Source organism: Monodelphis domestica, chromosome 7, assembly GCF_027887165.1.
Source record: "Monodelphis domestica isolate mMonDom1 chromosome 7, mMonDom1.pri, whole genome shotgun sequence".
NCBI classification, from domain to species: domain Eukaryota; kingdom Metazoa; phylum Chordata; class Mammalia; order Didelphimorphia; family Didelphidae; genus Monodelphis; species Monodelphis domestica.
This window is the reverse complement of record NC_077233.1, coordinates 115,308,108-115,335,890: the sequence shown is the minus strand read 5'-3', so window position 1 is coordinate 115,335,890 and position 27,783 is coordinate 115,308,108. Positions and strand designations below refer to the sequence as shown.

Sequence of the window (27,783 nt, the reverse complement as noted above, 5' to 3'; positions counted from 1 at the left end):
TTTAAATGTCAGTAGCCTTCACACTCTGCTTTTGGGGCACATCTCTGGCAAAGCAAGGTGTCAAACGACATCCCTGCTGCCTTCTCTTCAAAACACTAGCCAAGTAGGGGTGTTGCAATGGGTGGATGCACCGGACGTGACCCTGTCGCTTTCACAGTAACGTTTCCCCACTTAGAGGCAAGGGCGAAACCCAGTAGTAAAAGACGAGGATATTTTCTGGGATAAACCTTGGCCTGCACTCTTCCCTCAGTGGGCCGCGGTGAAAACCGCTCCCCTTCAGCAGCTCCTCCCAATGCAGAGAACAATGCAATCTAAGGACACGCTCCGCAGGTTTCCCTGCTGCGGTCTGAAGGGGAGGGGTGGGGCGGGGCGGCTGCGCCACTGATGGGCGGAGCTTTCTGGGAAATGTAGTGTCTCTTCTCCGGGCTTAACTGTTCGCTGTCAGCATTAGCGGGGGAGAAGGTGCTGCCCAAGACTACAAATCCCATCACACACCGCGCTTCCGGCTCTGGTGGGAGTGGAGGGGAGGAGAGACCCGGCTTTTGCGGGACGAGGAGCTGAGGAGGGCGGACATGGCCGCTGATGCTGTTAGTGGCTGCGTTAGCAGCAGTGGCAGCTTCAGGTTTCCGGAATACGAGATCCCGGAGCTAAACACACAGCCCTTCCTCGTGCGTGCTGTGGGAGACCTGTGGAAGGAGAGGCTTCTCGGCGCCCGTGATTTCTCCCTGGAGCCGCCCTCGCCCAGCAGTCTGGACGGGGCCGAAGCCGGAGCTGGTGAGGAAGATGTGGCCGTGGCTGAGGACTTGGGCTGCAGCCCAGAGACCGCGGCCGAGCTGAGCCTCGTATGTGGGTGAGTGCTCGGAACCCCGCCGACTGCCAGTCCTGCTCCTGGCTCCTGGAACGGGGAGAGTAGGGGAAGCCCTTCTCTGAACCCCTGTACTGTCCAGATCTGCCCCCCCCCCCCCTTTTCCCTCCCTCTTTAGGACACTTTAGGCCATTTAGGACGATGGATGGGGTGTAGTGGCTAGGTAACTGATAGGTGGGGGAGAAGGGAGAGGAGGGTTATCCCAAAGAGAAAGGCGACCTACCATTCCTTTGTTACTTAGGAAGGTGCCTCTCAATATGAAAGAGTTTAGCAAAAGCTGATAAAAGAAACCCTTGGATGATGGACTAAGCTGGAGAAGAGGGATTAGGATAGGGTAATGGAAAGAACATTGCAATTAGAATCAACTTAATCATTAGTCAGACCTTATTCAATGCCTACTATGTGCCAGGCAGCTGGCTTAGCTCTGGGATTGCAGTAAGAAGCAGAAGATAATTTCTGCCCTCAATGAGTTTACCGTTTAACGAGGGAGACAAATCAGAGAACCTGGGATCAGATCCGTTCCTGGGTGACCCTGGGCAAATCATTTTGCCTCCCTGGGCCTCAGTTGCCCCATTTGTAAAATGAGACGGTTAAATTGAATGACCTTTAAGGTGCCTTTTGGCCATGATCCTGTCATCTATGTAAATGCTACAGCCTGTGACATTGTATCACAGATAATCAGTTTTGAATGTTTCCTTATGGTTGACATGCTGCTTAGTATCTTCTTACTGATGGTATTTTTGGTCAATTTTCTTGATTTGCCAAGAAAAGAAATAGAAAATTTCTTTCTGAAATAGAAAAATAACCCTGATCTCATTTTGCCACCAACAATATCAGAATAGAAATACTGATGTTCTTATGTTCAAATCTGGCCCCAGATACTTACCAGCAGTGTGACCCTAGGCAAGTCATTTAACCTGTTTTCCTCAATTTACTCATCTACAAAATGTAAAACCTCCCAGGGTTGTTGTAATTGTAAAGTGCTTGGCACAGTTCCTAGCACACAGTAATTGTCATATATATGGTAGCTATTATCATTATTATTAGTTGTTCTATTAATGAAGGTTAGTTAAATAACTGGAATGTTAAACTCACTAATTACATCTAGGATTCATTTCAGAGTAACTATATCAAAAATACTTAATTGAGTGAAATTTTCTTTTGTGACATCATAATTTTTTACCATATTTTTAATTGTTCAGGATATTGACAGAAAAAATATCTTAAGTTATTGCATTTCCGTCTTTAGCCTGGATAAGCTGAAATACTGTGAAGAGGAAGATGATCCAGAAGTCATTCCTGAAGACACCAACCTAGTGACATTGGGGTATGGTAGACTTTGATTTTATAATGCAACATGAATTTTTTAAAAGGACATGTTCTGTGTGGTAAAAATATGTACTACATTCAGTGCTATAACACTTATTAGTACAAGTGAGATTCCATCTAAGGAATGTCATTTCTTTCAAAATACTCATTTAAAAGGTTTCTAAGTTTCAGGCTCTTATTTCTTGTTACAGACCATTTCTATTAATGGTACATGTCTTCCCAGACCCCTGGACTAAGTAAAAATCAGCCTTGACTTTTCCATTCCCTTGAGCTCCACATCCAATCTGTCATCAAGTTCTTTTGTGTCTTCTTTTTTTATAAAGTCTCACCTTTTTCTTTCCATTCCTACTGCCAATGCCCTATTTCAATCCTTATTTCTGTGCCAAAGAGAAAGAGATATTTCTTTGTTATTTTGGAAAGTTCAATAAAGAAAATCAAGCTCATAGTTAAAAAGATGTCTGCCAGAATTAAAAGAATTTTATTTTTGACTTTTCAGCAAGTTCACCAAGTAGTTTGATATCTTTGTACTGTTCCCCATCTCATTTATTTTTCATGATGCTGTCAGATTAATCTTTACAATGTTATTTCCATTTTATCAGTTCCCTAATCAAAATCTTCCAGGGGTTCCCATTACTTCTATTATAAAATCCATATACCTTAGTCCAGTATTCAAGATCCTCTGTAGTCTGGCCCCAGTTTCCCTCTCCAGGTTTGTTTCCCACTATTCCTCCCTTTAATTGATGTATTCATACTTCTCCCTAAGTGCCTTTTATGTTGCCACCTCTTCCCTGCTTACACTGTTTCCTCTTGGAATGGCCTCCTCCCTCCCCCAAACTAACTACCCATTTTTAAGTCTCTACCCTATAAACTACTTTATAATCTCCTTGACACCTTCCCAGCTCACTATGACTTCTCTCTCACCAGAACTGTTCTTGCACTTTGAAGCACTATCTTTTATTGTCATTTAATGCCTAAGATTTCTAGCTCTTTGAAGAAAATTCTCTGTCAAACCTCTTTGCATCTTTCCTTCCCACCTTCCACCCTGAATGTAATAATTTGTAGAATTAGAGTATTGTTTAATTAATTAGATGAACCTTTGAAATTCCTATAAAAGTATTTGACTAATACACAGAAGGCTGGCAAGGAAAGGAAGATGAATTATTATGATTAATGATTTTAAAATAGCAGACCCCTGATAATATGTTAATTACCCTAATGATCCTATTAAAAATAATTATTAAATTACCACTAAAAGGTTGCTTAACTCTTTGCTATTTTCTCTCTTCCACTGGCAAAATTTGTCTATATTTGACCTCCCTGAGGTTGCCTTCCCCTACCCTATTGTCTGGGTTTACTTGGATAAAATTATGCCTTCATTAAATTATGGTGAAGTAGGTGTAATAAATGGAGTTAGTACCGTATTTCTTTTTCCCAAACTGGAATCTTGGAAGACTGTTATATGTTGAAAATGTTGCATCTAAACAGAGGAGCAGTTAGAAAGTAGACAAGGCTTTACATATCCCCCAGTGCTAGAGGTTGTGCTATTATTCCTTGTCTCCTCAAAACCATACCTACACAAACGCCCTTTAGAGAATTGAATGGAATAGTTTTCTTACTCGAATCTAGAAATGTTTCCCTTAAGCCATAAACCATACTTCTAATGGTAGGTGCTCATTTTCCCAGAGGAGACATCCTGACACCCATATTTATCCTCAGCTGACATGGAATTTCAACAGCCTCTCAGAAGTTCCTGGGAGTAAGGATGTCCTCTATGACTTTACTGGTCTAGGAATCTCCTTCAACCCCTGCAGTGATAAGACATGATTCCAAAAGTCTGAGGATGAAACATGCTTCCCCACCTCCAGAAAAAGACTAGGAACTCAGTTACAGAACGAGATGTGCCTTTTTGGACATGGCCAGTGTGGGAGTTTGCTTTGATTGATGATGCATATTTGTTACAAAAATTCTCTTTTTCTTTGATTATTATCTTAGCTGCCTAGAGTACCAAAAGGTTTGGTGGTTGCCTTTGGTGTCACAGAGACTATATAGGTAAAAGAGGTAGAATTTAAACATAGGCCTTCTTGATGCCAAAACTACCCTTCTTTCCCTTATACCATATTGCCTCTCTACTTTCTAAAACTATAGGTGAAGAGCAGGTGATTAAATACTTTAATAGAAGGAGTCCCTTTATGTTGATGAAGTCACAATAATCCAAAAATATGTATGTGTATTTGTGCTCACATGTTTGTGTGTATGCACATGCACAAACTGAACATATGTATTTGGCCTTTTTCATAATAATGGAATACTCCTTTTTTCCTTCATCAACATGGCAGGGATTCGAGAGGAGTGGGAAGTGTAGAGACACTCTGATATTTGTTTTCACTTTGTAACAACAGCAAATTACAAGTTTTAGTCATTTAAAGGGAGGGTTTTCATTTGCCAGAAAAGTTATTGATCATTACTACTTGTGCTAATTTTAAGTACCATAAAATAAACACAGAAATGTAAAAAGTCCCATAGCATGTACTCACACTGATTTAATTTTTTGAAGAAAATCATTTAAATTATTGGCTTACCTATTGTCATTTAGTGAAAATAATATACTCTTGGTTGCGAATGGAGTTTTTGCCACGATCTAGTTCTGTGGTCTTGGAAAAATTGCTTCCCTTTTCTGGGCTTCAATTTCCTCACTTCTCTAAAACTAATAAAAGTTAGTGTAGATGATTTCCAAGGCATCACTGTAATGCTCAGAGGGAGTTGAAATTGGAATAGTAGATATGAGTTAGTAATCATCTTTCAACATAAATAATGTAATTTAGTGTCATTTTAAAATTCAGGTTTACTTTATATTCTGCTCTAAATTCTCTTACTCCTCCTACCATTACCCCACTTATTGAGAAAACAAGAAAAACAAAACCTATTAACAAATAAACATTCCCACATTAGCCATGTCCCCCAAATATGTCAATCTATACTCTTAAGTCCATCACATATTCTCTTTCTAGAAATGCAAGGCCTATTTTTTAAGTTCTCTTGAATTATAGTTGGTCATTGTGTTGGTCTTAGTTTTAAATCTTTAACAGTTGTTTATCTTTACACTATCATTGTTATTGGATAAATACTTTTCCTTGTCTTTCACTTTGCATCAGTTCATTCAAGTCTTCCCAGGTTTATCTGAAACCATTCCCTTCACAATTTCTTACAGTATAATTGTATTCATGTACTGTAACTTGTGTAGCCTTTCTCCATTTGATAGGCACCCTTATACTTTCCAGTTCCTTGTCACTACTAAAAGAACTGCCATGAATATTTTTGTACATATTTTCCTTTTTTTTTTTAACTCAGAGAAACAGACCTAGTAGTATAACTGGATCAAAGATAATAAACAGTTTGATAACTTTTGGGGGATAGTTCTAGATTGCATTCCAGGATGGTTGGACATGTTCAGAGTTGAAAATACCCATTTTCCTACAGCCCCTCTAGCATTTGTCATTTTCTATTTTTGTCAGTTGAGCCAATCTAATAATTAGAATGAATTGTTACCTTAGAGTTGTTTTAATTTGCATTTATTTGTGCAAATATTAGTGATTTAAAGCATTTTTCACATAGATAATGATAACTTGTATTTATTTCTTCCTCTGAAAATTGCCTGTTCATACCTTTAACCATTTATCAGTTAGGGAATGACTCTTATTCTTATACATTTAATCTCTTAGAAATTAAATCCTTATCAGTGAAACTTGCTGCAAATATATTCCCTTTCCCAATTTTCTGCTTTTTTTTTTTTGCTGATTTTAGCTACATTGGTAATTTCCTTTGGGCAAAAAATTATTTTTTAATCAAAGTTGTCTTTTATTTCCTGTGAACTTCTCCATCTCTTGTTTGGTCATGAACTCAAATCCATAGATCTGATAAGTAATTTCAATATTTCTCTGATTTGTTTATGATGTTACTTGTTACCCTTTAAACCTAAGTCATGTACCCATTTGGAGCTTGTCTTGGTATGTGGTGTGAGATCTACCTAGTTTCTTCCAGTTTTCCCAGCAGCTTTTGTCACCTGCTAAGTTCTTGCCTCAATAACTAGGATCTTTGAATTTATCAAATGTTAGGCCTCTGAGCTCCTTTGGTTCTATATAATATAAAACACGTTCCACTGATCAGTCATTGTTTCTTATCCAGTGCCAAAGTTGTTTTGAAGATTTCAGCTTTAGAATATAATTTGAAACCCAATATTGCTAAGCTTTCTTCCTTCCCACCCTTTTTCATTAATTTCCTTGATATTCTTGACATTTTTGTTCTTCAGAAGAATTTTGTTATTTTTTTCTAGCTCTATTAATTTTGTTTGTTTGATTGATGTGGCAATGATGGATAGTGAGGTGGTGGGTTTTTGTTGTTGTTTTATAAAATGTTTTCCCATATGAGTATTTAACCTAATCAGCTTAATGAGTACTCTGGAAAGAATTGAGTTTTCCTGTTTTAAGTGAGATCAACAAATTCCTAACATAGGAATTAAAACATCTATTTGTATAAAATTTTCATGTTGTTTTACACATAATTTTTAAATCATAGACATCTTTGATATTTTAATGAAGAATTTTTGAAGTTTTATTTTTCTCCAATTCCAATAGACTTAGAAAGAGAGCCTTGGAGCGTCGAGAAGAAACCATAACAGTAGATCGTATCTGCAGACAAGAAACCTTTGCTTATGAAATGGTAAGTAAGATTCCTTCTTTTTCTCTCACTGCTCATGAAATAATTTTCTCTTACTCAAGGTCTGAGCATTTGTGAATTGTGTGAATTAGTGAATTTTTATTGTATATGCTGAACCCACAATTTAGTAGCAGTTTTTTAGAATGTAAAAAAAGGTTGTATTGGGAGTCCAGAAGAAGGAGATGGGAAGGAGAGGAACACACATAGTCCCACGGAGAGGAACACACATAGTCCCACTGACCAATACCCTTACTTTTCTCAGGCCTTGCTTTTGATCCTATGCTTAATGCTTCTCCCTCTTCCCTTTGCTCTGTTCTGCTCTTTGTTCTGTTTCAAGACCTGTTTCTGGATCTTTTCCTGTTATCCACATGAAGCTGGCTTTGTATTCTGCCTCATCTCTGTCAGGGCTCAATCTTCCTCTTATTATAAGAAAACTAGGGATATTTTGGGAAATTTATATGGTCATCCACTTTTCTTCTCTCCTTTTTAATCCTTTTGTTTGTCAAGAACCATAATTTTGAAAGTAACATTTAATCACCACTGTGATCAGTCATGAAATGTAAAGCAGCATTTGCATTCTAGAAGCTCATTTGGATATTGTCCTTTTTTTCTATTCTTCCCCACCAGGAGTCACATGCCATAGGAAAGAAGCCATCAAATCCAGCAGACTTGGTTAATGAAGGAGAACTTATCTTAACTCTGAATATCTTCTATCCTGTTATATTTAGTAAGGTCAGTTCTAAAACCTAAAAAATAACTCAGTGATTATAAAAATGTCTTAGCTGTTTTATCATGATTGGTTTCTTATAATAACCAATCAGCCACCATTTATGAAACATCTATGTGTCAGGTACTGTGCTAGGTACTGGGAAAAAGAAATTATTGCTTTTAAGGAGCTTCCAAGGGAGACAGCATGTCTATAGAAAAACATATACAGAATAAAGATACAAGATAATTAGAGAAGGCAGGGCACTGTTTTTCAAGGAGATCTGGAAAGGCTTCATGTAGATGGTGCTGCTTGAGCTGAGTGTTGAAGAAAGTGGAAGATTCAGTGTGATGCATGTCAAGGTGTTTATGAGTAAGAACCTTAAATATAAGCACATTGCATAATCTCCTGGCAAGCCTCATAGAATAAGTTTTCGTATCTGATTTCTATATGAACTGTTAGACTCGTGAATTAATAGGCTATAATTTTCACAAAAATCACTGAACTGAACTAGACCTTAAAGATCATCCAATCTCTTTGTTTTGTAGATGAAGAAAACAAGACCCTGACTCATGAAACAATTTTTTCAAAGTTACTCCCCAAAGTGGCAGGACTGGGTTTTGGACACATTTCTTTTATTGTAAGCCCAGTGTTCTTCTCCACTATGACACATCTTTGCCTCTAACAAAATGGAAAAGCCAAGTTACGTTAATTAGGAATTGAACTTGGGTCTACTGAGAAAGTTCACGTGAAGAAGACTTTTCTGTCACTAAGTAACCAATGTCCTATTTTTAAAAATTCTTTTAGTTTAAAAATAAGAGGAAAAATGTATGATTAACATGAATAAAATATTTTCTTTAATATTACATTAAATGATTAAGATGATATCTTTTGAACCTAACTCAGGGGTTTTTTAAGGGCAAAATGATGTAATGAATGCAAAAGCATGTTAAAAAGGTAGAAGCATGGATATATTTAAAGTGGCAATGGTAGCATTATTGTTACAAGCATTCATTTAAATATAGTTCATTTGTAACTTGAGTATCACCCTTACTACCCATGATAACAGATCTCAATTATATAATTTAAGGTTGACAAAATACTTTCCTCACAATAGCCCTGTGAGGTAAGTAGGAAATTAGCATCTGCATTCTACAATGAAACAAAGGTTATATGTCTTGTGTAAGATCTATTTATTGACCTGCCAATAGAACATTTTAAGTGTTGGAAATGAGATTTGAACATGAGTTTCTTCTTACTTTTAAGTCCAACATTGTTTCCAGTACACCATGCCTACAGAAAGAGGTCCCCAATCCTGTTGCCAACACATTTTCCCTTTTGATGCTGACTTTTGTCTTGCTATTTTACTTGTAGCATAAAGAACGCAAACCTTATCAGACCCTGCTTGTGTTGGGCAGTCAAAAACTCACCGAGCTAAGGGATGCATTTTGCTGTGCCAGTGATCTTCAGATTGGAGGAGAATTCAGCAACACACCTGACCAGGCACCTGAGCACACCAGCAAGGTGAGATTATTTTTCATAAAAACTAGGTAGTTAATGTAAATAGTGCATATATGCAGTTGTGGTTTATAATGTTAGGCAAATGTTCCACAAACATGATCTTTGGAAAGTCACTAAAATTTTTGGATCTTTGGTTTCCTATCAGCATGTTGAAACAATAATACATGTCCTGTCTGGCTATCTAGCCTTTATCAAACATTTAGGTATCATGGTCATGGATTGGAAGCTATCTAGTTCAACAGAATTTAACAGATGAGGAAGTAGGTAAATAACTTGTCTAAGGCCACAAAGAGAGAAACCTGCAGAGTAGTGATTTGAATCTAAGTCCTCTGTCACCTCTTAGTACCAACTTTTAACTTCCACTTAAGTGATGTATATGTATTTTGAAAAACATGAGTGATTACATAAATTGAAGATGTTATTATTACCATGAAGAACATAAGCTGAATTTTAAAGGAATGACTTTTATCTGAATCTTCTCTGACTTCTTTACTACTCATTTTCAAGCAGTTATCAAGTTCTAATAAATCTACCTCCATAATCTGTATTATATCCATTTTCCTCTTTCTGTTTCTATAGCTCTTTCTTTTTTTTATAGTTCCTTTCTCTTCCTAGTTCACCTCCCTGTTGGAACAGCCTCATAACTTTTTACTTCCATTTTCTTCTTCATTCCATCTATGAAGAAGGTTGACCCATTTATCTTCCTAGTACAGCTATGATCTCACTTCCTCTCTTTGTACTACATACATATATATATATATATATATATATATATATATATGCTTCAACCAAACTTGGAAGTCATAGAATCTTAGATATAAAAAGAACCAGCCATAGGGATTATCTAGTGTAACCCTTTTTACAGATGAGAAGACTGAGACCCAGAGAGCATAGTTTAGGAGCCTATTAGGAATAAAATAGAGACTGGTCAGAGTTTTAAGCATTTATTAATAAAATGAGGGTAAGAGGGAGAAATTTAGTCTTACTGATTTAATTAAGGTAGATCTGGTCTTGGGTTTCAACCCAGCATGGTTCCCTACATGCTGACTGCCAATTGCCACCCACCAGCCCAGAGAGTCTGTCTAAGAGCAGAAATAAAGAGACTTCTCCTTCCTGTGCTGGCTTTATCAGTCTCCGAGCTCCTCCCTCCGTGTCATTGTTGCATTGATGCTAGGTGATGCCAGGCCAGTAAGATATGACATTTCTATTCTGCAGCATCCACTGTTGGGGTGTCATGGTGGAATGGAAGTGTTTTTCCTCACACAAGCCACCTCCATTAAGCATGGCCTAGGATTGTTCATAATACTTTTTATGTCTTTATATGTATTTGTCATATGATGTTTTATAATTATTTACCATTTTAACCATCATAATAGACCATGAACTCTTTGAGAGAAGAAACTCACTTACATGACTTTGCGTCTCTCCCAGCATATTGCCTTTAATGTTTGCCCAGTATTTAATATTTGAAAAGAAAAGGATTGGGGGCAGCTAGGTGACTTAGTGGATTGAGAGCCAACCTCGAGATAGGAGATTCTGGGTTCAAATATGGTTTCAGGTACTTCCTAGCTATGTGATTGGACAAGTCACTTAACCCCCATTGCCTAGCCCTTACCACTCTTCTGCCTTGGAACTAACACACAGTAGTGATTCTAAGATGGAAGGTAAGGGATTATTTTTTGTTTGTTTTTTTAAGAAAAAGACTACCCAATTTCACAAAGTGAAAGCTCTCTTTTTTCTCAGTAATCCCTTCCCTACCTATTAACTTTTAACTACATTATAAGTATCATGTTAGTGTCCTGTTTTCTTCATGTGATTTTGTACTATATGAAATATTTTACTAGTCAGATAGAACTATTAGTATGTTACAGGGGGAACTCATTGCTCATCAAAGACTATAGTAAAAGGTGTGAAATAACTTTGATAAGTATTCATTAAAGAGGCAAAGGGGAAAATTTTTGGTTTATCATTGAAAATAGCAAATTTTAATGATGAGAAGATTATTCCTATTTTATATGTCTTCAATACATTATCCTTGTATTTTGAAATAGATGGAAGTTGTAATTAAGGTGAGGAGACCCACTAAATTTAAGAGTTTAATTTTCCTTTCCAAGATTTCAGTCTAAGGTTTTTCCTTGGAAAAATTTCAACAGACAGCTATGTCAAAAAAGACATTACTAAGTTGCAATGACTAAAGAAGACATTTTTGTCAATTTAATTAATGCCTTTAGTTACATCCAGTCTAATTCTTCATCTTGGTGTGAGGTGGCCTTGAGTTCACAGAGACTATACCAGAATAGCAATTGGCTTTGGGTTAAGAGAAGACCCACCAAGTTGCAAAGGCTTGGAATATAGATTTGAAATCCAAGAAGCAGTAGATCTAAATTAAAGGAGAAGTTCCCATCAGAAGATTGGACCCTAAATGAAGATTATTTTAGGGTTAGGGTTAGCTACAAAAGCTCATGAAATGGCTAAGGCTTGGAGTTTTTACCTATATCCCCTGGACAAATGCTCACAGAAATTATCTTTTGAAATATTTTAAGTAGTGAATTAGACATCTATAGACTAATCTTTTTTGTTATTATTTCCAAAGTGGTTTGTTAAGACTTCTTAGTTTGATTCTTTGCTTACATTACTTTTATCTAGAAAGAAAAGTAATAGGAAGAAGAGACCTAGGAACAGAGGTGAGAACAGAAGTATTTCATTGCATCCATGAATGCTCACTCCTCCAAGTGTTGCAGATCATGGCTCATTTGTACTCCTCTCATCCAGTGCTATTTTTATTCATTTCCTTTCTTTAGTCCTTCATTGAGCAACTACCCAATATGGCCTTCTGGACTTCTTTTTTTAATGTCACTGGTAAAAGTATAGCATTTGAGTTCTGTCTTTCATTCCTTTCTGTAACTACATGATTGACCCACTTTTCTAACCAGATCAAAAGATGGAAAAGTAAAAAAAAAATGTGAGATATCTCATTTGAAAAACAACTGATCTGGGAAAAAGATAAGAGATAATTTAAGAATGAACAGACTAACCAAAGGTCATGATCAAAGAAGGAGCCTAAATATTATCTTTCAAGAAATTATCTAAATGAATTACTTCAATATCTTAAGCCTGAAGGGTAAAATAGAAATTGAAAAAGCCACTAATCACCTCCTGAAAGAAGTCCCCAAATGAAAATTCCCAGGAATATTAGAGCCAAATTCTAGAGCTCCCAAGTCAGAGAGAAAATACTGCAACCAGTCAGAAAGAAATATGGAGCCTCAGTCAGGATTACACCGGATTCAGCAGATCCACATTAAAGGAACAAATGACAAAATATTCTGGAAGGCAAAGGAGTGTGGATTACAACCAAGAATAATCCTTCAAGGGAAAAAATATGGATAGTCTTTGAAATGGGACTTTCTAGAATTCCTGATGAAAAGACCTGAACTTAATAGAAAATTTGACATTCAAATATAAGACTTGAGAAGCATAAAATGGTTAAACATGAAGAGAAATCATAAAAGTCTCAATAAGTTTAAACTCTTTGCATCCTTATATTGGAAAATGATACATTTAACGTCTAAGAACTTTATCATTATTGTGGCTATTGTTGACTATGTTGAGTTGATTGATTGGGATGACCTCAGAAAAAATTGTTGATTGATAATGGGATGATCCCCAAAAAAATTAAGAGGTAAAAAAGAGAAACACACTGGAAGAACAGGGAAGGGAGAGGAAGAAGGTAAAAAATTATCTAACAAAAATGAACAATGTAAGGAAGAGCTTTTATTGTGAAATGGCAGGGGTGGGAGAGGTGGCAGTGCCTGAACTTCCCTCTCATTAGAAATGATTCAGAGAGAGAAGAATATATCAGAGGTCAAACAAGGTTGTCCACATCACCACTCTATATTGTGCTAGAAATTTTAAATTTTAGAAATAAGACAAGAAAAAGAAATTGAAAGAATTAGAAAAGGCAGTGGGAAAATAGAAGTAGTCTACCTGACAGAGCAAAACCCATGAAGTACATAAACACTGTTACCAAATACTTTTCACACAAATAAAGGTAAATCTAAAAAATTAGAGAAATATTAATTGCTCCCAAGTAGGCTGAGCCAATATAAAAATGACAATTCTACCCAAATTAATTTACTTATTCAAATAGTACCATACTAATCAAACTACCAAAGAATTCTTTTGTAGAGCTAGAAAGAATCATAACAAAATTCATTTGGAAGAACAAAAGTCAAGAATATCAAGGGAATTCATGAAAAAAAAATATGAAGGAAGACCATCTAGCAGTACCAGATTTCAAACTATTTGCACAGCAATAATTATCAAAACCATCTGGTACTGTCTAAAAAGTAGAGTATTGGATCAGTGGATTAGATTAGGTATACAATATACAATAGTAAGTGACCATGGTAATCTAGTGTTTGATAAACCCCCAACTCCTATATTTTAGGATAAGAAATCACTATTTAACAAAAATTGCTAGAAAAACTGGAAAGCAGTTGGTCAGAAACTATGTATAAGGGGGCCATCTGGGTAGTTCAATGGATTGAGAGCCAGGCCTAGAGACAGGAGGTTCTAGGTTTAAATCTGGCCTCAGACACTTCCCAGCTGTGTGCCCCTGGGCAAGTCACTTGACCCCCATTGCCTAGCCCTTACCACTCTTTCTGCCTTGGAGCCAATACACAGTATTGAAAAAAAAAAGAAACTATGCATAAGGCCAACATCTCACATTATGTACCTCAAAATAAGGCCGAAGTGAATAAAAGATTTAGACATAATGGGTGATAGCATAAGCAAATTAGGGGAGCAAATTTTAGCTGTCAGATCTCTGAATAAGGGAAATATTCATGATTAAATAAGAGCTAGGATCACAGAAAGTAAAATGGATGGTTTTGATTGTGTTAAATTTAAAAGTTTTACACAAACATAAACCTGCACAGCCAAGATTGGAAGGAAAACAGGAAACTTGAGGGGAAATATTACAGCAGATTTCACTGATAAAGGCCATATTTCTCAAATATTAGAGAACTAAGTCAAATTTATAAGAGAATGAGTCATTCCCCAATTGATAAATGATCAAAGGATATGAACAGTTGGTTTTGAGGAGAGGATCTATATTTATCTATACTTAAAAGAAAATATGCTCTAAAACATTGTAGATTAGAGAAATGCAAATTAAAACAACTCTGAGGTAATACTTTGTAACTATCATATTAGCTAATATGACAAAAGAAAAATAACAAATGTTGGAGGAGATGTGGAAACCTTGGGACACTAATGCCCTATTGGAGTTGTGAACAGATTCATCCATTTTAGAAAGCAATTTAGAAACTATGCCGAAAGAGCTATAAAATTCTGCATATCCTTTGACCTAATAATACCATTACTGTGTCTTGTCCCAAAGATTTAAAAAAAAAGAAAAAAAAAAGGAACAGGGCCTATATTTAAAAAACATTTCTGGAAGCTGTCTGTGGTGGAAAAGAATTGGAAATTGAGAAAATTCCCATCAGTTGGGGAATGGCTGAACAAGTTCTGGAATATAATTGTGATAGAATATTACTGTGCTATAAGAAATGAGAATCTGGATGTTTTTTGGAAAAACCTGGAAATATTTAAATGAATTGATGGAAAGTTAAGTGAACAAAACCAAGAGAACATTTTTAATGTCAATATTGTGATATGATCAACTATGAATGCCTTAGCTACTCTAAGTGATCCAAGATAATTCTGAAGGACTTATGATGAAAAATGCTATCCACCTCCAGAGAGGGAACAGATGGAATTTAAGTACAAATTGAAGCATAGATTTTTAAATTTTATTTTTCTTTGCCTTTTTTATTGCAACATGCCTATTCTGGAAATGCTTTTTTATGATTTCACAATTATAATTTATATCACGTTTCTTGCCTGCTCAGTGAATTGAGGGAGAGAATTTAGAACTCAAAAAAATTTTTTAATCCAATAATTCCTAGGAGAGAGATTATCTCTCCTGGATTTGTTTCCTAGGTCAGTTGTTTTTCCAGTGAGATACTTCACATTTTCTTTTTTTCATTCTTTTGACTTTCTGTGATTGTTTCTTGATGTTTCCTAGAGTCATTAGCTTCCACTTGCCCAATTTTAATTGTTCAGACATGATTTTCTTTCCTTTTAAAAAAAAAGTTATTTATTTTGAATATTTTTCCATGGTTACATGATTCATAATCTTTCCCAACACTCTTCCCTCCCCCTCCCAGAGCTGACAAGCAATTCCACTGGGTTACACATGTATCATTGTTCAAAACTTATTTCCATATTATTCATATTTGCAATAGTCATCTTTTAAAGCCAAAACCCCAATCATATCCACATTGCACCATGTGACCAATCATATGTTTTTCTTCTGCATAAAAAAAATGTTTTAATGAATATTTTAAAATAAATAATGGGGGGGGGGGGGCAGGAGAAATAATGAAAAGGATGAATGTTTTCAGAGAAACCTGGCAAGACATGTTTGAACTGATGCAGAGTTAAATGAGCAGAATCAGCAGAGCAAATTACACATTAAAAAGATCATTGTAAGTACAACTTTAAAGGACTTAATAAATCTGGTCAGCACAGTGACCAACCATAAGTCCAATGTCTGATAAAGCATGACAGAGGTAATCAGCTCAAAATGCTGAATGAGACATATATTTTGGTACACTAAATGTTTAGGTTGATTTTGTTTGATTATATATATATTTGTTATGAGGGTTTTTCTTTCTGTTGGGGAGGAGAGTTGGGAGTAAGAGGTAGGCTAGGGAAAGAGTTGCCAAAAAAAAGAAAAAAGAAAGATCATTAAAGCATTATCTTAAAATGCATAGAGGAAAACAAGAGAGGCTAGAAGAAATCATAGACAAATTGGATAGCTTACATGTATGTGCTGACTTTGTTATATACCTAAGAAGAAAAGCAAGTTGTTTGTAAAAGAGAGTCTCAGTTTTATGTACAATCCCTCCTCTGTTTTACTACATATGTGAAGATGACCTTTTTATTTGGGGGACAAAATTTAGAATAAAATTAAAATCCAGCCATACTGTCATAGTTTGAACAATTGGCATTCTCTGTTGGATTTTTACTATTTGGATTGTTAGGTCAGTTTCTTCATATAAAAGACTTTGGATCTCATTTTGGGTTGTTTTGCAGTCAGCATAATGTTCAAACATGGTCTGAGGTATCTCACCAATTTTTGAAAATCCCTCTTTCCTTTGAACTTTCTATAGGTCATAATTTGAACCTTCATATTTAACTCTAACTTTTGCTGAACAATTTATTCCTTGATATCTTTTTTTTTTTTTAATTTTGGAATTCCCAGTGAGGGAAACACTCTTTACCTACTTTGCCCCTTACAGTCCTAGAAGGTTTCCTAAGAGGTAAACAATTAGAGAATCATTAAACAGAGTTGTTTCTAAGATTTATCAATAAAAGAATCTTTTATGATGCTTATATATAAAGGGGGTATTTGGGGATCATACATTTTTCTGTAATCAACAAACAAAAGGATCTTACATTCCCTATATTTCTTCAGTCATTTTTGTGATCAAAAAGATTGCATAGTCTTTCAAAACTGCTCATTCTCAGATTTAAAATCAATGACCTCTAAATATATATGGATCATTTTCATAAAGACTTTATAGAGATAAAATGCCATCATTAGTCAGTAATTGCTAATCCCCTGAGGCTTAGGTGGGGGATTAATAATATCTGTTTTCCAGATCTTCCTTTCTTTGAAATATCTTGAAAATTTATCTCAGTACTTTGAGAATTTTGTGACTTTCCAGTACAGATTTCCTCTGTGCTTGTCCTGGTCTAGATGTTTTTCCCTGCTTTGTGACCTTAAAGTGCTTACTTGTGAGTACATCAGGTACTGAGGTATTTGAATTATAATTATAATTGTTGTAGTCCCACTGTTAGTGGTAACTACAATAGATCACTCTAGAAATGCTAATAATCTGATGAATTTACACATTTTGTTGTCTTTCCAGTTTCATCTCTAAATACTCTTGGGATGCTATGGCTAAGCTGGATCTCATGTCCAACTTTATCAAAAATTGTTTCCTGTCTATTTTTTTTCACTATTTTGTGAGAGTAATGTTCATAATCGACCTCCTCCTCCCTTCACTATTTCGTAAATGAAGTGTTTTTTTTTTAAACCTGGCCTTGTTGGCTACAGTTTATATAGGCTAAATTTCTTGGTCAAGAAATAGTGATAATCAGAATTGTCTTTTTTTTTTTAAACCCTTACCTTCTCTCTTAAAATCAATACTGTGTTTTGATTCTAAGGCAGAAGAGCAATAAGGAGCAGACAGTGGAGGTTGAATGATTTGCCCAAGGTCACATAGCTAGGAAGTATCTAAGACCAAATTTGAAGCCAGGACCTTTAGTCTCTGGGCCTGGCTCTTAATCCACTGAGCCAGATGTATCCTTGTTGTCTTTTTTAACCTTTACTCATTTCCTGGATTGAGTTGTCAATTTTCATACTTCTTTGGGGAATAGATGGTGAATATTGTTACTTGCTTCCTGACAAAGTTGATAGATTAATGTGCAGAATAAAGCACACATTTTGGACATGACCAATATAAGACTGTTTTTTTCTTGACAATGCTTATACATAGTCAAGGATTTTATTTTTTTTTTTCTGGGGGAACAGAGTGGAGAAAGGAGAAAGGAAGTAAAAAAGAGGAAAAATTAACACTTGATAACTGAAAAAAATTTTTTACCGTTTCATTTTTTAGTTAAGTTTGGTTCTTCAGCATCTTGGAACTCTTTATTTAGACATTTTTATTAATTTATTTGCTGACTACATTAAAATTCTCAGCTCTCGCTCTCTCTCTCTCTCTCTCTCTCTCTCTCTCTCTCTCTCTCTCTCTCTCTCTCTCTCATCGTCCAAAAAATGTATATATAAATTGTGTCTTCCATATTTCTGTTTATGAGTTCTTTCTCTGGAGGTAGACATTCCCTCAAACATTAATTCTGTAGCTGTATATAATGTTCTCGTTTCTACTCATTTTAGTTCATTCCATCACCATCACATGCTACAACTTCTTCACCATTCCCCAGTTGTTGGGCAATGGATTCTTTTTAAAGAGATTATTCATGATAAATAGGTATGAAGTTTCCAGATAATCTATAAGCTCCATTTCTTAATACTAAACTCTATATTCCAACCTTTGTTTCACATTTTTCCCCTTTCTTTCCTGTGACCATTTTTGCATTGAAATCACCAAGTATATGCCAACTTGGTTCAGAGGATCTTTCCAAGTTCTTTGTAAAATGTTTATACTTTATTCTCTGTAATGCTGTGATTGGTGCATAAATTACAGTTATGCTTTTATGAGGAGACTTATTACTCAGCTGAACTCCTAGGATTAAGTGCAGATACTAGCTAGAATTTAATTCTAATTCCCATTGTTTAGTAAAAAGCATATGAACTCTTAAGAGTCAGGAGACCTTGGTGTTGATATTAGCCATATCACCAACTGAGATAAGTAGGATAAGTCATTTGACCAGCCCTAGATCTCTTATTGCTAAAATATGGTTGAAGTTAAATCACATCTAAGAAAGCACCTTGAAAATATATTTTTTAATTATACAAATGCAGCAGAATATTACCCTTAAAACTGTTAAAGAAGCAATTGGCAATAAAAGACATCTGAAACTTCATGAAGACTGTCATAAGAAAAAAAAGTCATTAGCATAAAAAGGTTTAGTTTTCCATCAAAGTATCTTACTAAATGAATAAAATGTGGCAATGTTTTACATGATAATACATGTGTAATCCAGATTGAATTGCTTATCAGCTTTAGGAGAGGGGAGGGAAGAAAGAAAGGAGACAATATGGATCATATGACTTCAGAAAACTGCTTTAGATACAACTATAAGCAAATTAAAATATAACAACTAAAATATCAGACTGAAAGTGGTAGAGCCTAACATGTATACTGTTAACATAAAATTAAGTTTCATATAATTTAAAAACCATTCTCATGGCTAACACTATGGTAAATTTTTATAGTGTAAACAGTACTTCGTGCTTTTTTGTGAAATTATTAACTGCACATTTACCCCCTCAATTGCCTTATGTCCTTTCTTATAGGATCTTTACAAGTCAGCTTTCTTTTATTTTGAAGGAACATTTTATAATGACAAAAGATACCCTGAATGCAGAGATTTAAGCAGGTAATTATTATCCAAAAAACCTTTTTCCAGTTCTAAAAATGAAAGCAATATGAATAGCCTTGAAACTGAAGCTTTTGCTTGTGAATTTTTTTGATTGTCTTAAGATATATTCAGTACAAAAATTTCAGCTACTTAACTTTAAATATTCTGTTAATCTAACTAACATTGAATTAGTCATAAGTGTTTTTATCAAACCAAAATAAGAGTTTCCCTACCAGGAGGTATAAAAATATTTATTTTGAGACTTTCTACTTAGACATAGTCTTTTATATTATAGGTTTGCACACAAATCTGAAAATTTTACATTGCCACTAAAAGATTGACTTGATTCTTTTACATTTGCTCTAGGCAAGAAATCATGTTGTCTTAGGTATTTTGAAAAAAGAAGTTAAGATTCATTCTCTGCCTCAATTAAGAAAGTTCTAATACATAGGCATAAAGTATGATTGGGTAGAGGAAGGCCACTAATAACTGGGAAGGAATCAGAGGTTTCCTAAAGTATGATGTAAGGCTAGTTATAGTTTAAAGAGATGGCTAGAACACTGGACCTGGAATCAGGAAAATCTAATTTCACATCTAACCTCAAATACTAGCTGAGCAAGTCACTTAACTCTTCCTCAGGTGCCTTGTATGTAAAATAGGCATAATGATAGCCTCTATATTCTAGTATTGTGATGATAAAATAATATATTTGCAAAACAAATCTTCAAGTACTCTATAAATGCTAGCTAGTGTTATTATTGCTTTGGCTACTGTCACCAAAGAAATTTATATAAATAACAGGCTGGGGTTCTGTTAACTAATTCAGACAGAATTCTACATTCTTATAAGTTCTTCAAAATTTTCCTCTTTTCATCCCTATGGAGGATCTTCAGAAAGCCATATTGATTAAAAGGAGTTCAAAAAAGATAGAGAAATTGAAGTCTCAACAAATTTTAGCTACAGTGACTTCCATCTGGAATTGACATTTCTTAAGTTAACTAGTTGGTGTAGGTTGTAGTGTAATATGACACTGCTGCCCAATGGTTTCTGCCTTTTCAAGTGATCACATATACTCATGCTTGTTTTCAGAACAGTAATTGAATGGTCAGAGTCCCATGATCGAGGATATGGGAAGTTCCAGGCTGCTAAAATGGAAGATTTCACCTTCAATGACCTATACATTAAATTAGGTTTTCCTTACTTGTATTGTCACCAGGGAGACTGTGAGCATGTTGTCATCATCACAGATATAAGGTATGTGGAAGTATTTAGCTTATCTTCTTTGTTTTCTTTACTTTCTCTTTTTAAACATATATGCATATATATCAGATTGGGGGGGGCAGACTTTTAAGATGGTTACAGGCTACTTAGAGCAAAAATCTCCATTTTATTTCAATTTAGAGGACAAATTTTCATAACCACTTAGTATTTCCTCCTCTTCTGTCTCATTCCATTTGGGAGCAAATCTAAATTCTTAATTACTGTTTAATGTAAGCAGCTGTGTTTAGGGTTGATTGTGCATTTAATGGGTCACCCAGGTACCTCGTTATTTTACCTGTTTTTTTCTTTCATATTTAGGTTATTGGTTAATCCTTTACCAAATGGCACAAGTAGAATTCCACAATTACAAAACAATGTGTTTGTTCACAAGACCCTAGCTACCTACCTCCACTACTTCTGCCTCTTTCATTTTGGCCCTGACTGAGGTTGCTGTGAAAAATACACAATTTTTTGCCCTCAAAGCCCTTAAACTCCAAGAAGCTGGAGACTGATCTTGTCAGAATGAGTGGGAAAAATTTAAATATCCTGACTTTTAAGGCTGCCATATTTCCACTAGCTTTTCCTCCAGTTTCTCTTTGCCCTTGCTTCTTTTTACTTTACCAGAGATTATGTTGTATGGGAAGAAATCACCACTGTAGTTGTCAGGCATAGTTATGTCACTGTGGCTATGAGCAGAGGAGGTGTATGTAGATGGCATCTACATTTAAAACTTCATACTCATTTTTCAGTGAAAACGGATTTATAAATGGTTAGAATGCCTGTGGTTCTGCAGTTTCACTTTATCATGAATCAAGTGGGCTATTGTTGGTTGACCTGGGAATTTGGTTATAACTAACCAGCACGCTATGTAAATGCTTCTGTGGAAAATCCAGTATGAGTTAGAATGAACCAAGTTAGAGTTGACCCTTTGAATTCAGCCTCTTTAGGAGTTGCATGCTACTTTTCATTGAAAAATGCTATCATCCCAATTAATTAAACACTCAGGTGCTAGCTGATTTTGGTTTGCTCTTGATATTTCAATTAGTATTGTAAATCTTCCTAAATCATTTCATTTTTCTGTATTTATAAGTAATATATACTGAATTCAGTTGTATCTTTCATATATGGCAAGGGGATTGGAGACATCGTTACAGTTCCAGATGGCAGAAATGGAACCAGTGGGTAGGAGTTTGACAGACAGATATTGGTTTAATGTAATGAAGATGTTGCTAACAGATCTGATATGTTGGCCTCTTTTTTAAAATTCAGTGACATACCTCACTAAAGTAATGAGACTCTTTCATTGGAAATAGCCAAGCAGAAACTGGATGATATGTCAGGGATGTTAGAGGAGATATAGGAGTTTGGATGAGATTCAGGTCAACAATTCAGCAAACACTTATTAAGTCCCTACTAAATGCAGAGCCTGTGATAAGCATTAGATATAAGGATAAAACAAAGAAATATGATTCTTTCAGGGAGCTTATATTTATTGGTGGGTACAAGCATACTAGACAGTTTGAAGAAAATCATTTGGAAGTCATTTGTATAAATAAAGTTAATGAACTCAGGGTAGTTGGTGATCTTGCCATAATATAGAGAGAAAAGTACAGAGCCTTTGGGAGACAACCATGCTGAAGATGTGAAAGATGGGCAGTGACTCAGAAAAGGAGACAAGTAGGAGAAACAAGGAAGGGCAGTATCAGAAACCAAGGGAGAAAGGGAGTAAGCCAGGATAAATCATTTGTCAACCATGTCGAAATTTTAAGGTGCCTGATCCCTTTGGAACTTTGAAGCTTAGTGTATCACATTGACAAGTTTCCTTGTGGTAAAGGGCCTCTTCATTAATGGGGTTATGAAGCCCCATTAATGGTGGGTGAAACTGATGCCAAGATTCTTGTGCATGTGACTGAACTAATAATTGGAGTCTCAGGAAAGGTATGACTTACGAAGTAGTAGCTGAGCTGATTCTTGCATTAAGCTAGGGATTCTAAACATTGAAAGGGAGTAGGGAAGAATGTTCAAGGCATAAGAGGACAGCCTCTGCAAGAGTAATGGATATAGTCACTGGGAAATAGGTTAGAACATAGAGAGCATATAGGGCAGTAAAATGAAATAAGGCTAGAGAGGATTGGTTGGAGTCAGGTTATTGAAAGTCTTAAGGGATGGAATAAATTTGAATTTGTTCCTAAGCAATAGGGAACTGTTGAAGATTCTTGAATAGAGGAGTGACTTGGGCTAAGTTCTGTCTTATTTTACATAGATGATACATTAGAGACATAAGCAACTAGAAGCAGGGAGACTAGTTAGCACCAGCCAGTGCTAGAATGGAGATCTATCAGACTATTGCAGTAGTACAAATGAGAGATAAAGACCTAAACTAGATCCAGAAGAGGTATTGTGTCAGTAGAACCAACAAAACTTGGAGTATTAAAGAATAAAGCATTGAGGATAATGCCTTTGTTGTGAGATAGTTGGGAAGATGGCGACTGCATTTAATTGGAATAGGGAAGGTTTGAAGGAAGGTGTAAGGACAGTTGAGTTCTTTTGGGATCATGCTGAATTTGATCTATATCTCTATCTCTGGATAGAGATAGCAAGGTTGGAAGGCAATCAGGAGATTCTGGAGAAAAAGTACTCCATGTATGGGAGCAGGAATGGTACATGAAATGTTATATGTGGACAGACAGCAAGAAGTAAAATTTGGGTGTGCTACAGAGCACTGCCAAGAGCCAGAAAAGTTGATAAGATCCAGTTAATGAAGAAGTTTGCATTTCCAAGCAACTTTTGATTCAAGAGCCACTGGAGTTTCTTATAAAATACATATTTCTATTTTAGGAATAACACTTTGGCAACTTGTGTGAAAGGTGGATAGAAATAGGAGGCTTAAGGCAAACAGAATCAATTAGGAGGTAATAGTAGGAGTCTAGGAAAGAGATTATTAGAGTCTAAACTAGAATAGTAGCAGCAGCAGTAGTGGAAGATGTATTTAGAAGATGTTGTGAAGGTAGAAACACCACCTGGCAACTTGAGTGTAGGATGAAAGAGTAAAGGATAGCAGTTCCTAGAGTTTCAAATTTGGATGATATGTGATTGTATATGTAAATAATAACAAAAATCACAGCAAAATTATATATTTGCTTTGAAAATTGTTTATATACTGTCAAGACTTTTTCCTCCCATTTTTAACACTATTTTTGTCCACATGAGTTTTGCATTCATTTCACTCTGTAGAAACTGGATTTCAGGAAACATTTGAGAATCCCACCTACCATCATAACATTTACATTAACATTTTATTATCCAAAGGGAAGCTTTGATGCCAATTAATATGAGTTATGTGAATAGTAATAGATGAAAATGTGAATGCAGGTTATAGAACACTTAAGTGATCTTAAGCGATGCCCTAATGTATTCTTCCTTATGCCATAAGACTTGTACATCATGATGACTGCTTGGATAGGACACTTTATCCCCTGCTTACCAAGAAGCACTGGTTATGGACCAGGAAATGTTTTGTTTGTAAAATGTACACAGCCAGGTAAGTGATCTTCTTGTTTCATTAATCTTTATCAAATCTTAAGATGGTATTTTTATTAGGAACATCTTTTCTGATAAATAGCACAGTATAGTATCATCTGGATGCTCTTCTGAGTAGTCAGCCATCAGTGGGTAAACTTTTAGAAATAGAATGGATGAGAGTGTATAAAAAACTGAAAGATTGAAAATGAGGAACAGAATTTTCATTTTTATCTAAGGAAGAGAACATTACAAAATAACACCTTATAATTGTAGAGATAGAAGAAACCTTAGATTGTTTAGGAGTCCCAGAATTTTTAAGATAATGGAGTTGAGGTCCGGGTTTTGAGAATTTCACATGATAGTACATCATGTTACTGACATATTTGGCACTAGAAATCAGATTCTCTGAATCCCAATGAAGTACTTCTGGAGTTTGAGCACTTGATGAACATCCTCAATTTCCAGTCTCTTTGCCACCATAAAAATTTTTGTACCTATAAATCCTACCACCACCACCACCCCCTCCTTTTTTTTTCTCTTTGGGATACAGACCAAGTAGTCATATTGCTAGGTCACGGGATCAAAATGTAGTTTTATAACCCTTTTGATTCTAGTTCCAAATTGTTCTCTAGAATGTTTGGACCAGTTCAATATTCTACGAATCTCTTCTCTACCACTTTTCATTTTTGGTAGATATAAGATGGTACCTCAGTTGTTTTTAATTTGCCTTCCTCTTATCAGTAGTGATTTAAAGCATTTTTTCATATGAATATAGCCTTGATTCTTTCTGAAGATTGGCCATTTATCAGTAGGGGAACGGCTTTCATTTTTATAAATTTGACTTAGTTCTCTACACAATATATATTTGAGAAATTAGGTCATTAGAGAAACTTTCATTAACTGTAGCAAAACCCTTTAATAAATGTTTTCCCTGATTATTCCTTTTAATTAGACCTAGTTTTACTTTTGCTTGGCCTCAGGTCCTGATTGCTACTCCTGTTTAGTTCAGCTGAAGATTCTGTTCCAGACCTTATTTTAACTCCAGGGGTGTCTGTTTGAAGTGTCACATTGTTGGATTCTGGTTTCTAATATATTCTGCCATCTTCTTCGTTGGGAGGGGGGAGTCCATCCCATTCACAGTTTGTATTACTGTGAATTTCTCTATCTCATTTTCTTCTGTTTCTTTTTATCCTGTCCTTCCTCATTTGTTTCTAACCACTGTATCCCTTAGTCTGCCCTCCCCCTTTTATATTTTCCCCTTCTTGTCCCCCTCTCCTTACTTTGCTATTGAGGAAGTTACTTTCCTAAACACAAGTGAGTTCGTATAGTCTTCTCCCTTTGAATCAATTTATGGATGAAGATCAAGAACTGTTTTCAGAGCTAGTTCTGAGGGTCTGCAAGTTTTTGATGTTTCCAAGGTGTGATCTTGCCATTGCAGTTTAAATTTTGTGTAAAAATTTGAATTATATCTAAGTTATTTTACAGTTAGCTTATTGCAACTTTCATAAGCACCACTAGAACATTGTTATTTGAATCCATTATCAGTATTTTTTGCCTTTCAAAATGTTATAATAAACTTTGCATGTGATCTCAATTTTTAACTAATTGTTTTGACAATTCTGCAAAAGCATCATGAATATTTAAAACTATAAGACTTTTTACTACTGAACTGTCATATTTCCCTAATACCACTAAACATTCACAGCACAACATGGTTCAGATAGCAATCATGTAATGCTTTTAAAGGCTTACAGACTCGTTCCTCCCAACAGTTCTTGAGGTTGACATGTTTTTATTCTCCCCATTTTACTTATTTATAGATAAGGAAGTGACTTGTCCAGGGCCAGTTATTAAATGTTTTGAGGCAGGATTTGAACTTTTCTCAAATCCCAAGTTCAGTGCTCTATGTCCAGCCTAAATGCTACCCGGCTGCTTCAACAGAGTAGTCAATAAATCATTTTGCTATTGAGGATATACTGAATATGAAACAACAGTTAACAAATTTTTCTTTACACCACAGATGGGTAACCAACAATGACTGCTTTGCACCAGAGGACCCCTGTTTCTTCTGTGATGTTTGTTTCCGAATGCTCCATTATGATTCTGAGGGCAACAAACTGGGGGAGTTCCTTGCTTATCCTTATGTTGACCCTGGAACTTTTAACTGAAGACACAACAGGGACACTAAAAACTTGTCTTGTTGAATGCCCGTTTGAAAAGTATTGCAATACTACTTTTCTGAAATGTAACTGCTTCCAGATGCCAGCAGTTTCTTGGGCATTATTTTGACTTGTGATAATCCATTTTTTTAAATTCTCTTTTTGATTGTTTTAAGTTTAAAAATGTTTGGGCACATGGTATATTAAATTCTTATTGCTCTGGTTATACTTATTTTCTTTCTTTGAGCTAACCACATAGCAATCCTCAGTGGTCCCAAATCAACCTGTGTTTTCTGGCTTAAGTCATTCTTTTCAAGTTGCAAGTGATAAAATCAGAGCCACTATGACTGATCCAAGGAACAGGACACCTCAAGACAGTAAGTATGTTTTAGTTTTAAGTATTTGTAATGGAAGGAATGGAGGACAGAGAACACCAATTATCTAAAACAAAAACTAGAAATATTCTGTAGTGGAATGCTGCAGATACTGCCCTTGTATACATGTTCAATACTTGTATTAATGACTCAGAATTTCTTTAAAGCAATAGTTTACTGGTGGTTGTTAAAGCCCAATTTCATTTGACTTTCTCAAAGATTTAAAAAGAACAAAAAATATATGGTAATGTTAGCAAGACTATAGATAGTCTTGTGTAATAAGTTCAATTATGAGTTCAACCAAATGGTAATTCTGGCTTCATCAGTGTTCAAGTTCTGGATTTGACTAACTCTACCTCTTAATAGGCCCATCAGGTTGCTAAAAAGGTTCATGAGCCAAAAAAGCCAAATATCCTTTTTATTAGATCTTACTGAGTTGTTAAAAAGACTTCTAAGACAGAAGTTCAGGACAGCTGAAGGCAGTACGTTAAACTTTATATTTACACATAAATTTCTCAATCTAATGAGTTTCAAAAGTTTTTTTTTCCTTTTCTAGGCAACTTTTACATCTCTATGGATATTTTAAAGAGCAACTATACTCATCAGAAGTCATCATACATGTATAAAAGGTTGGTGGTAGTTTGAGGTAGAATCTAATTTCTATTTATACATCTGCACTCAATTCCCCAATTTTAAGGAAAAAGTTTAAATTCATTACACTGCATACCTCTTTATGTGATGTTATCAAGCTTAGATTACTGAATTTATTCACCCTCCACCCTTATAATACTTATCAAAAATACTAGGAACAATAACAATATTGTAAGTTTTGACTGATTTTATAAATGTCTCTACCAAGTTACCATTTGTTTTGATTTTTTTATTCTGACTTTGGGCCTGGCCTGATCTGAAGATGTAGCTATAAACAGAGATTTCTTTATGCCAGTCACATAAGTCTGAGTATGAGTGGTGACTTCAATCTAAGAATTAGTTTCTCCTGTGTACTTGAAAAGGTTTGGTTTGAAATGGCAATTTTCAGTATCTAGCATATTTTTTATGTGCCAGCATAATTCTGCCCACTACCTCCTAATTAGGTATTGAAAATGAATTGGTTAAAAAACTGCACAATTTTAACTCATAAATCAGAAAAACTAATGA

General features: G+C 35.4%; 1 protein-coding gene across 1 annotated transcript; it reads left to right on the top strand.

Annotated features, from left to right (window-relative positions):
* Positions 1-463: 463 nt before the first annotated feature.
* Positions 464-26,477, top strand: SNAPC3 (small nuclear RNA activating complex polypeptide 3). Its single transcript, XM_016424264.2, has 9 exons — positions 464-850; positions 2,115-2,192; positions 6,826-6,910; positions 7,535-7,639; positions 8,988-9,137; positions 19,246-19,328; positions 20,400-20,564; positions 24,004-24,111; positions 26,113-26,477. The coding sequence occupies exons 1-9, from the start codon at positions 573-575 to the stop codon at positions 26,258-26,260; spliced, it is 1,200 nt and encodes a 399-aa protein (XP_016279750.2). The 5' UTR covers positions 464-572; the 3' UTR covers positions 26,261-26,477.
* The last annotated feature ends 1,306 nt before the right edge of the window (positions 26,478-27,783 follow it).

Coding starts and splice junctions, on each gene's coding strand:
- SNAPC3 (XM_016424264.2), top strand. CDS start 573: ATGGCCGCTGATGCTGTTAGTGGCTGCGTTAGCAGCAGTGGCAGCTTC. Junction 2,193..6,825: donor ACCAACCTAGTGACATTGGG/GTATGGTAGACT, acceptor CAATTCCAATAG/ACTTAGAAAGAGAGCCTTGG. Junction 7,640..8,987: donor ATCCTGTTATATTTAGTAAG/GTCAGTTCTAAA, acceptor TTTTACTTGTAG/CATAAAGAACGCAAACCTTA.